Source organism: Paroedura picta, chromosome 5 (genome assembly GCF_049243985.1).
Source record: "Paroedura picta isolate Pp20150507F chromosome 5, Ppicta_v3.0, whole genome shotgun sequence".
In the NCBI taxonomy this organism is placed as follows: Eukaryota; Metazoa; Chordata; class Lepidosauria; order Squamata; family Gekkonidae; genus Paroedura; species Paroedura picta.
The window spans coordinates 33407589-33419352 of NC_135373.1; the positions used below are offsets into that span (position 1 = coordinate 33407589).

General features: G+C 42.5%; 1 protein-coding gene across 2 annotated transcripts; it reads right to left on the minus strand.

Annotated features, from left to right (window-relative positions):
- Window positions 1-870: 870 nt before the first annotated feature.
- ZCCHC17 (zinc finger CCHC-type containing 17) lies at window positions 871-11740 on the minus strand. 2 transcript variants are annotated; one of them, XM_077337140.1, is made up of 9 exons: window positions 11584-11730; window positions 10946-10995; window positions 9691-9817; window positions 9265-9322; window positions 8969-9069; window positions 6654-6745; window positions 6087-6187; window positions 3849-3988; window positions 871-1744 (listed from the first exon to the last, which is right to left on the minus strand). In XM_077337140.1, exons 3-9 carry the CDS (start codon window positions 9730-9732, stop codon window positions 1562-1564), a joined length of 717 nt encoding a protein of 238 aa, XP_077193255.1. In that variant the 5' UTR covers window positions 9733-9817; window positions 10946-10995; window positions 11584-11730; the 3' UTR covers window positions 871-1561. The 2 variants fall into 2 exon arrangements, with proteins under 2 accessions (XP_077193255.1, XP_077193256.1); XM_077337141.1 differs by lacking the exon at window positions 10946-10995 and having other exon boundaries at window positions 11584-11740.
- Between the last annotated feature and the right edge of the window lie 24 nt (window positions 11741-11764).

The window sequence follows — 11764 nt, forward strand, 5'->3', positions numbered from 1 at the left end:
CTATATACATATGTCAAGCTTGCAGGCTGGAGCCTTAACTGTACATACAAAAATGAGCATAAAAACCCTCCATCTAAGCTTCCTAATTTACCTATATATTTTAAACTAAACCAGTCACAAATTCCAATTGAGAGAAAAGTGGAGGGGCTATTCATTGCTTTGGCCCTTGCATTCTGCTTCCTGAGAATCCAAACTTGGTTGTCTGTTTTTCCAACCGCAACGACTGTTGAGATTGGCTTGGGATTACTTTCAAGACTCAAGTGAATCAAAAACAAAAGGAAAATCATGTTTCCATTAGTAGAGGTGAGGCTTAAAGGACCTGCGTGCTTTTGCTTCTCTGCCCATCGCAAAATAAACTGCAGAATAAAAAGGACAACTTTTCTTGCCTCAGAATAGACACACACAGTGCATGCCCGTGTTTAACCTGCGTGCTGCCATACTTAAGCTGCTGCCAGCCCTCATATCTCGCCCAAAGTTTTCAATTTGTACTAGGTATGCTAAAAAAAAAACACAGTTTGGCACTTTATGAGATTATGCTGCAACAAAGCATCTCCAAGGGTGCTGTATCTATACTGTAAGAAAATGTGGTTACATAATAGCAAAACATTTTTCCAGGAGCGTTTCAAAGAACACTTTTCCACAGTATGGGCAGTAACCAAATTCAATAATCAGTTCTTGGGACACTCAAAGCAACAGATGAATCTGTATTGCTGAAAACCATGCAGACAATAGGTTAGTGAGGGGAAAACAGAAGCGATCGGCAAATATGCTATGCTTTGAAGAATACTTGGAATGCACCTGAAGAACAAGCTTGTTCTGCTTAAACTGCTTGTTCCATGGCCCAGAATAAAGCACGGAGAAGAACTGAGCCCAAAACAAAACTCAATTTTTATTTCATAACTTATATTTTTAGCAATAACCACATTAATCCATTTTTTGAAGAAAAAAAAACGATTGTCTCTACGTAAGACGGTTGATGGATTTTCCCTCCCTTCAGAACTGCTGACAAATAGGATCACAGCCAATACAGTGGAGTGATTATTCTGCACCAATCAGCCCACAGCTACACTGTCAGCTCACACAATGTGTTCACTGCTCCTTCTAGCAGCATGCGGAATGGCTGGTCGATGCTGAATCAACACCCAGCTGTCACCCCATCTGAAGAAGCCGCACCGCCACTGCCTTGACATGCTTCTCGGAGAGGGCTCAGGGGTTGTTCCCCCAAGGGCTGGCTGCAGCCCTGGCATGTGGCCCACAAGAAATATATTACAGAACAAGGAAAGTGCCAGACGAACAAGTGCAACATCTGGGCTGAGGAACGCCCAAACGGCAGCTGGCTCCCCCTTTCCCTCTTTGTGGCAGAGACAAAAAAGTGACAGGCCTTGTGAAATGCCGGAGGAAACAAAGCTGCTATTCAGAGAAGGAAAATCCTCTTGCCTTAAAGCGAGAGGCACTGTCTCAGCTGTTCTTTTCTCTGACTGATTGCTCTGGGAAGCCAAAAGAAAAGGAGGGGGTGGGACGCATGTTGGATCAGCAGGGCCTGTTGCTTAGCATCTGTTCCTCATTCTTTGTGCTTTTTCTTATGGTGCTTCTTTTTCTTCCTCTTCTGAGATGCACTCGCCTTTTCGGCATGTTTTGCCTTCTTCCTGGAAGGCTGATCACCACCAGCGTCTGAATTACAGCTGTCGGAATTATCCGATTCAGAAGGGACTTTACTTTTGTGCTTCCTTTTCTTTTTCTTTTCCTGTCAGAGGGAGTCCATCAATCAAAAACACATGTGAGAGGAACCATTCCTGTATACTCACTGATTAAGCTAACAGCTACACGTTATAGTGAAATCTCTGTGCGTGTTAATTGAATAAAAACGGAGGCAGCTGCTTCCAGCATAGCTGCCCTTGTGTACAGTGCAATAGGCTGTGCCATAAAAATCTAGCCCACTTACCCATCTTAACAGCAGGCCTTAATTTCACTGAACTTGCTAAGTGGCTACTCCAGTTTTTCTGGTTTCACTACAGGCTCCCTTATTTAAGTGGATTTCTTCAGCTACCTGAACAGAAATCCATTTCAATCCCCCTGCTTTCTCCAAAATACAGTAAAGGAAATTATATCAACTGGTGACATGCAGGGTCCTGAATCCCAGAGATCAGAGAAAAGGGAAGCAAAGAAGGAAAAGGAGAGAGACAAGCTGGGACCAGATGCTAGCATCTGTTCATGGAGTTCACATTCAGTTTTCAGAAGGGATTTTTTTCTCTTTTACAGCGGACATCAGAAATCATGGTTAATTAGTTGGCATTTTTAAAGGGATACTTCTCTTTTACAGTAGACTATAAATCAATTGGCATTTTACATACTTAAAGAACATCTTTTTGCCACTGGTTTGAGGTATGCTGCCTCCTCCAGCCCTTTAACATATCTGTGAAGGACTCTGAAAATCAACTCATTTCAAAAGCTGTTTAAAGAGAAAAACTTGGAAGAAATGCTGTTGGTCATTCTCAGTGCATAAAGTGTCCACCTCTCTCTATGCAATCTCCCTTCTTGTGCATGTTTCTTTGGATAGCCTCATTTCCCTGCCACACCTGCCTGTTATGGTCTGCTTCACCATGTGTTTACTCATGGCAAGAAGCTATGGCAATCCTAGCTTCCTTGTCGTAGGAGCATCAAATGCAGCTGAAGACACACATGAAGATATTCATTAAGCATTTCACTGCAGAAGAAAAATCTTATACAGAATCATAGTTTTAAAGAGTCATGAGTGGAATGGCCCTCAAACATCTTTTTAACTTTATTCAAAACTCATTAGGGGACAGTATTCTCTTTCAGAACTGTTCACGAAATAGCTGGCAAAATATGTCTGTTGGGAATTCTTTTAGATACAGGACATACGATTTCGGAGTTAACCAATCAGCAGACCAACCAGGCCTTTCTAAAGCTGCATGCCTATGTTTCTAGAAATTACAACAAAGCCATTCATGAAACCGTTATCAACAAAATCCATTGGATTCTAACGTTCAAAAGCACAATGCAGCAACAGTTAATTGTTCAGCCATCTGTAATGCTATGCCTCAGCAGAATGTTCCACAGAAGCATCATTTCTAATTAGGACATCTCCCTTCTAAGAAACTCTATACAAATTCCACTTATGATTTCTTGTACTTCATACATTATACTTACAGGAAAGTAGTAGTTGCCTTGGTGGCCCTTAAGAGGGCAGGAAGGCAGGGAATAAAGTTTGCAAAATAAAGGGGAAAGGCAGGGGGTGAGCATTCACAGCTTTGTTTTGTGGGTTTACTCATTGTTGGGCAGTTCATCGAAAGCCAAAATTCCAAATTCTATTAACATTTATCCAAAAGACTACAGGCAAATACCAAATTGTCTCATGCAACTAATTCTGAGAAAAAGACCAGATCTATAACGTAAGAATGGGGATTCCTCCATCAAAGGACAGAAGCACCCAAGTACTAAAGCTACAGAGATTCTCTTATTTTGCTCTTGGGGATTTGGGCTTAAGAAGTTAGCACTGAAGAAACATAGTCTGAAAAATATAAGTGCAGCCCTGATGGGACTGCTTGCTCAGCATCCTGTTTCCCATGAGCTAAAAGCTGCTTCCAGGAAGCACCCGCAAGCAAACCATGATGGTAATTCCTCTTACTTGTTATTGGGCACAGGTGCCTATGCATACGTATGTGTGTGCATCCCACTCTACCAAATCCGTAGCTATATAATTTAAAAATTACTGTTTACCTTGGCTTCAAAACCATTTAGCACATTCTGTATTGACCTTTCCCAGCTTGGTCTCCATCCATGAGTATTGACACTCCAGATCTGTGAATATATGCTTAGGGCTTTACCTTTTTTCTCTTCTTTGCAGAATGTTCAGACTGATGAGTTTTCTTTTCTTCTTCTGGATGGATGTGGTCTTCTTCCTCCTCTGGTATAAGAGAATACTTGATGCCCCCTGGCTGCATGAAACACTCTTTAGCAAAATGACCTTGAAAAAAATATTTAATGTTACTTAAAAAAAAGACACATACAAACACCCACACACAAAACAGTCCTAAATAACTTATTTCTGCTGTTCAGTAAAAGAAAACATTTCCTCCCGCAGTGCTTCCAGAGGCTCCGTAAAATAGTATTATAGCCATGGATGTGTGATTAGGGGAAAGATACTAATACTCATGTGTATCATCTTGAAGCGCCTGGAGGAAGAATGAGATTAAATAGTGAAACCAATTATTTAATATATAATCCTCTCTGTCACATAATTACTACTTTAGAGTTCTGAAACTGTTAAGTGGAATACAAGGATCAGCAGTTTTTAAAAGAGGCCTTCACTGTCCTGATACTCAACATAGCTGTGCAACTAAGAAGACCAGAAACATGGCAGTAGGGCAGGGGTTAACAGAAGTGGGAACAGAAGAGCTTGCGAGAACATTCCAAGTTGTGAAATGGCTAATTTCATAATCAGAAATCCAGAAACAGTTGACAGTTATCTCCAGGTGTACCTCCACTACGTGGTTGTTCCTGTTATTGGTTACAACCAACTTATGGTGGCCTTTTGCTTAACTTCCAAGATCTGGCTAGCCTGAGCTAGCCATGTCAGTTTTTTGTTTACAGAAAACATGAATTCAATGATTTCTTAGTGGGCAGGAGGAAGATGAAGAGGCGGGCAAAAAGGAGGCAGCAGCCATGGCAGTGGAAGAGGACGTGGTGTGTGGAGGGAAAATGGCTGCCAAAAACATGCTGGAAGAAGATCATGGAAACAGCAATAGAAGTCATGTAAAAATATTTTTTAATCAAAAAAGCTGCTTGAATGTCTATCAAAATGTTCCTGTTTACCATTGTAATGTTAATGAGAGATCCTAATGCAGCTGCCATTTTGGATTCCTTTTTAATTGTTCTGGGATTACCTTTGATCCCTTGACTGGCATTATTTTGGTAGCAGTTTCATTTTTACCTCAATTTTTTTTAGAGAGCCAGTTTGGTGTAGTGGTTAGGAGTGTGGACTTCTAATCTGGCATGCCAGATTCGATTCTGCACTCCCCCACATGCAACCATCTGGGTGACCTTGGGCTCGCCACGGCACTGATAAAACTGTTCTGACCGAGCAGTGATATCAGCGCCCTCTCAGCCTCACCCACCCCACAGGGTGTCTGTTGTGGGGAGAGGAATGGGAAGGCGACTGTAAGCCGCTTTGAGCCTCCTTCGGGTAGGGAAAAGCGGCATATAAGAACCAACTCTTCTTCTTCTTCTTCTTCTTCTTCTTCTTCTTCTTCTTCTTCTTCTTCTTTATTTTGATGTGCAAGCTTGTAACAGTGTTGCAATCTTAAACACTACCCTTAATTATAAGGACTGTTTTCCTGTAAATGTAAAATGTTGGCCTCATTTTCTTTATTAAAATTCATTTTTTAAAATGACATTCTCAGTAAAAATCAGAACCTCTAAGCAGCACACAGTCTCTTCTCCTCTCCCTTTCGCTCTGGGATTAACTGAAAATCCTTAAAAGGGTTACTTCAGTCTAAGCCCATTCATTTCAATGGGTTTAGAGACTGAAGTAACTCTGTACTTTGGGTGATTTTGTAACTACGAGATTTGCTCAGTCCTCCATAGACTATATACAACACTTCACCACCACATCACAGAAATGGGGATATTGGGTTGCCAGATCCAGGGTGCGAAAACCCTAGAGATTTTGGGGATGGAGCCTAAGGAGACCAGGGTTTCGGGACAGGAAAGGCTTCAAGGGTGCATAATACCACAGAGTCCATTGCGGCCCTTTTCTCCAGGTGAGCTAATCTCTGTTGCCTGGAGATCAGTGGTAATAGAAGGAGATTTCCAGCCACCACCTGGAAGCTGACAACTCTATATAGGTTGGGAACGTTTTGACTGCCACTTTACTACTGTTGTATTTAAAATCTGATGTAAAAACAAAACTTTAACTTTTTTTAAAGAAAATGTTTTATGGTTTTATTATGGTATGTTTCTCTTGCAGGTCTTGAAGTGGGCCAGAGGTTTTAATAACTAACAGGTCACCGCAACAGAGGAACACACAGACTCACATTTTTAAAATGGTAATGGTTTCAACGTACCTGGGCAACCACACTTTTTGCAAATGGTGTTCAAAACAGCTTCAAGTGTGATCTTCTGGCTGCTGTAGTCTTTGAATGAGCGTTTTTTTCGTGCATCCTGACTATAAACAGACACCAGAGAGTTGTCGATTACAGACATTCTATTAGTAACAATGGGGAGAAACACCACTGAATTATATGGGAAAATTCTAAGTGTCTTGGTTTGGATATAACAGCAAACTACATGTTGCTGCTGCAAGACCAAGGCTTGAAGAAACCCTAGGTTCATTTATGCAATTTCTACCCGCTCTACCCTGCACTAGCATGGCAGCTTTGGGAAGTTCTACCTAGCTGTATTTAAAAAATCTAGCCTTTTGCTAGGACAGAAAGCAAAAGACTTTGAGTAGGTATTTGGATTGTATCACTCCTCTTTCTGCAGGTCCCTTAGATTTCTACCTATATGAGAATAGCATTAGAACCCCTCACGTTGCTACTCAGATTGGGAGAGCCTTTGGGACTGACACAAGGAAGGGCTAGAGAGAGACATGCATAAATTGACAACTGCACTAAGAAAAAAAAATCACTTACTCCAAGGCAACATTATTGGGATCCAGGTCCTTTCCAGTTCCTTGGTTAACAACTTTCATGGAAAGAGACAGTTTCAGTTTGTCATCTGTCTTCTGAAAAATACATGCAAATGTAAAAAGCATTGAATCCTCGGGTGTTTTTGTACATTTCGAAATGCCAGCTCAGGAATACAGACGTATTCAACCACCTCCTCCTCTTCCATACATCAACTAACATACATCCCCTCACAAGCACCCTAGTGACAGATGCTATTATAGGCCAGAAGCACTAAGAGTTGTTATAAATGATTCCACTAGTGCCAGATAGAGAGTTTAACCTTGCCAACAAGTTACACACACAGCTGCCTTCTACTGAATCCGACCATTGGTCCATCAAGGTCAGTATTGTCTACTCAGACTGGCAATGGCTCTCCAGGTCTAAGGGAGAGGTCTTTCACATCAGCTACTGCCTGGTCTTTTTCATTGGAGATGCCGGGAATTGAACCCGGGATGAGATGCCGGGAATTGATGCCGGGAATTGATGCCGGGAATTGATGCCGGGATGAGATGCCGGGAATTGATGCCGGGAATTGAACCCGGGATGAGAATTCAGGGAAGGCTAGTAGCTGGGCTCGTGTTTGAAGCCAAAATGTGTAGACCTGCCTGATGCTGTAAACGCAACTCTCAGGAAGAGCAATCAGCAAAACTGTGATTACTCAGCCTCCACACATTACCCAAACTCTAGATGTGGATTTCCAGACCAGTTACCACACTGTTTTGAAACACAGTAAGATACTCAATTATAAATCACTATTCACTCAACGTTTTGTAGTATCCAGAACAAAAATTGGGATGTCTATCCAAATCTCCTCTCTGAAAGACTTGTAACAACAGCAGACTATTCATATTAAAACGACGTTGTCCAAAGATCTGAATTACCAATACCTAAGTTCTACATACATTTAAAATGCTCACAGGATCAATAAGAAACAGGAGAATTTAGGTTCCCAGTTTGCATGCTTTTGCTATAGTGACCTTGATTGAATTCCAGGTGAGCTATTTAAGCTTCAAACAAAAAAAAAAGGTCCAATCGCACCTTTAAGACCAACAATGATTTATTCAAGGTGTGAGCTTTCGAATCTGAAGTAGCCCAACATGGCTACCCACTTGAATCAGATTCAAAGTTGGTCACAAAAGTAGCATTTGATCTGTCTGTCTCTTTACTGTCTGCTGTCTCTCTGCATCTCTGTCTGCCTGTCAGAAGTTGACGCTTGCCAACTGGCCTGAAGTTGCTCTTTGCTGCCTCTTGTGGCCAAAATAGCCACATCTATTGACATTTGATCTCTGGTCAGTGTCTATTACATGACCTTGCCATCCACTTCTGGTTTCCATGGCTACATTTTTATTGCCATGCAAATGATGATAATTGCCCCTGTGGCATTTGTTCCTTCAGAAAGTCTTTGTTCAGGACCAAAGAATAATTTTTAAACAAAATAGCGCAATTTGCTGAAATTATGAAATATTCTTTACTCCACACAGCACTCAAAGCGACTCACTGAGAAAGGTTCTTCTCTGAGGACAGGAAGACATCTTGATGGACAATTCCCACTATACTCTCAGGGGGGGCAGGAACTAAACTTTTTCTTCTTCCTGTCTCCTGGGGTGGGTGCCAGCCATCCGTCGGCGGCTGATTTGCTCGCGGCCTGGTAAGGTTCTCGCTGCAGGGGGGCGGGGAGAGGGAGGTGCAGCCCCTGTGGCCTGCTGCCGAGGCCAGGCTGCAGCCCGGGGGTTGATGACCCCCGATGTAAAGGACTGTGAGGTAGGTACAACCTATGAAGTTATTCACTAGGTCATTACACAAAACCTTTGTAGAATTGCAATGTTATGTTTGTGCTTTTAAAGCATTACATAAGCTTCTATATTGTATAAACTCTTTAGTTGTGTTGTCATTACACAGTGATTCTTCATGTTTTGTACAGTTTCAATACCTAGTGTATCAATATGAAGGGCAGTAACAGGAACATCCACCAGGGGGACCCAAAGGATCCCCTCTGCATAATCCAGCACATCAAGCACAGGGTATATAATTCCTTGATAAAGGAGGGAAATTGTTAATCAGTGGCTTATGCCACTCTGCCCTTAATTTTTTCCCCCAAAAGATTCTGGGAAAAGAAACTTCTTTTGTACACCATCTGCCCTAGGAAAAAATTCCTGATTGCCTTTGGGCCCACAAATGTTATAAAACCCTGGATTATTTTATTCAGACAGAAGTGACTACTTTAATTCCAGAGCCGGCATTGATATAGCCAGTAGGGAGAAAGGTAAATGCAACTTTACCTCTTTTCCTATAAGTTTCACCCATACTTTTTCTCCAACATCCACCATTTCTGACGGCTTGTCTATCCGACAGCTTGACATATGACTTTTGTGTACAAGACCTACGAAGAAATAAAGGCGGGAGGGATAATTTGTTGAATATTTTCCTGACAGACAAAGTCAAGAGAAAATTACCCTATAGCAAGCTGCCACTATACAAGTGCCTAGATTAATAGATTTTAATGTCTGATCAATTTTCTATCACTAATCCTTTTCAATTCAATATAAACTGAATTCATCTGATAAGAGAATCAAACCTTGTTTCCTGCTTCCTGGAATTTTTATAAAAGCTCCATATTCTGTCACAGCAGCAACCTGTAACAATAAACATTTACACTTAGGAGAAAAGTGGCAGGTATAACTATTTCCTGAACTTGCAGTAGACTCACCACCCTTTCATTTCCTTATTCCTTAGTTGTGTTGAAAATTACAGAATTTAGCCAACAACTGTTGTCGTGGTACTTGTTCTCCAGGAAATAATTAGTTATTTTGCTTAGACCAATTAAGAGACAAGTCTTTCAGAACTACCCAACTGAAAGATCTGGAATTACTGAGGAAATAAGTTTATTACAGCCCTAAATAACTCTACATAAATTTCGACCATCTATGAAACTAAAAGGAAAAAGAAAAATCCAGTTTTTGTTTCTTCCTATCACTCTGAAAACAGTAACTTCAACACATACCTCTCCTTGAAAAATATCATAGAGTTCTGGAAGCACTTCCATGGTCTTAAATTATGCAGATTTCTTGAAAGAAGATCCGTGTCGCATAAATCACTCTGCCAGTTTTTCTTCTGTGGGCTCTGTTAACCTTCAGCAGCAAAAAATTATCTTCCTTGACTGACATGAAATTATACAATGCTAGATTTTTTTAAAAGATATGATTATTTTAAGCTGACATGAGTTATTATCATCACAGCTTTTCATTCCCTCTAAACTTAAGTTTGCAGAAGCCTCAATTGCTTTACAAAGGCCTGCAGTTAACCACACTTTGTCTGCGTGCTAGGGTGTGTGCTAGGGTGCAAAGCACCAAAAAATTAATAAGTTTCAAAGTTTGAATTTTTACAGTTTGAAACATGACAGATAAAAATGATTTCTGTTTATAAATAGCAAAAGCCCCATTCAACAAGCAAGGATTCCTGTCCCATTATATCTATCAGCAGAGATTGTCTGGACATTTTTTTGTTAAGAGGACAAGGATGCTGAAGTCTCAGAAACATGCATAATCTGCCTAGTGGTGAAGCCAGTCATGATTTTACTGTGATTAAAAACAACTAAATACTATGCAATTCCATGAAGAATTCAAGATACTTATAGTCTATTAATAAGAAAAGTGTTCCCCATTTTTTACCAATCAATGGACTGAGAGTGCTTTAGCTTGCAAACACCCACCTTTCCTCTCCCACAACAGACACCCTGTGAGGTAGGTGAGGCTGAGAGGGCTCTGACAGACTGGCCCAAGGTCACCCAGCTGGCGGCATGTGGAGGAGGAGAGGGGAATCAAATCTGGTCCTCCAGATTAGAGGCCATCACTCTTAACAACTATACCATACTGGTTCTCTAAGCATATGTCGTTAGACAACAGCGCTCTGAAAAAGCAACTGCTCCCATATGCCAGTGGAGCATTTGAGATTCAGTGAAAAGAGCACCAGCTCCAAATCACATCACCAAGTGTTAGGGTACATCCGACAGCATTCTCAGACGTAGCTCCAAGTATGTGGAAATCATTTCCTTTCAAAATCCAACTGAGCCTCTCAATCTGGCTCATTTCAAATTCAAGTTTCATTTACACTTGCTGTCAGAAACTGAAACAAAAGATAAAAACCAGGTGTGCTGATTTAGGTTTTTGTTAGGGTTTGTTTTAGATACCACTTTGGCACTAGAGAACGGTGGAGGGGGGGGGAAATAGTAGACTTCTGCAAACCTTGTAAATACGTACTTATTTTGCAAGCACTTGCCAGCCCTCCAGCAAGGTCACCCTTCCAGCATCTATAAAAATAAGTCTAAGGTCAGCCTCAGCCAAATGCCTCGTGGAGGAGCTCCCTTTTGCAGGCCCTGCAGAATTTTGGCAGCTCAGTCAGGGCCCTGATCTCTTCCGGGAGCTTGTTCCACCAGCTGGGGGGGCCAGGACAGAGAAGGCTCTGGCCCTGCTTGAGGCCTGTAATGCTTCTTTGGGGCCAGGGATCACCAGCCAGTTGTAGGTGGCGGAGCACAACGCTCTATGGGGGGGTTAGGCAGAGAGGCGGTCCCTCAGATACAATGATAAATAAAATTGTAAATTTATCATATACAATAAGTCCCTCCCCCCCTTTCCTCCTCTGCTCAGCTGGCCACCTTCGTCCTGGTCGCTTCGATAGCGCCGCCAAGAGGCTCGGCCACTGCAGCACAGGGCTACCTCCGGAGGAGGAGGAGGAGGGAGCCGAGCAAGGGGGCTGAACTGGCCTCCAGTCTCCCCCCAGAGCTGCTCTCTGTCCCCGGGAGATCTCCCGCTGGCATTCCGGGAGAACTCCAGGCCCCACCGTCAGGTTGGCAACCCCCCACTGCGCCCGCAGGGCCAGCAGGCAAGCCCCGCCTCACCTTCCGCGGCAGAAGGCAGAGGGGGCCACGCTCTCCCCTCCGAAGTGGGGAGTGGAAAGCAGCTGCGACTGGCCGAGGCTCCTCCCTTCGCCCCGTCTCCCCTCCGAAGAAGCCGTCCAACGGTTTTACCCGTCATGCCGCGCGCCGTTTAACCGCCAATCAACGGAAGGCTGGGGAACCT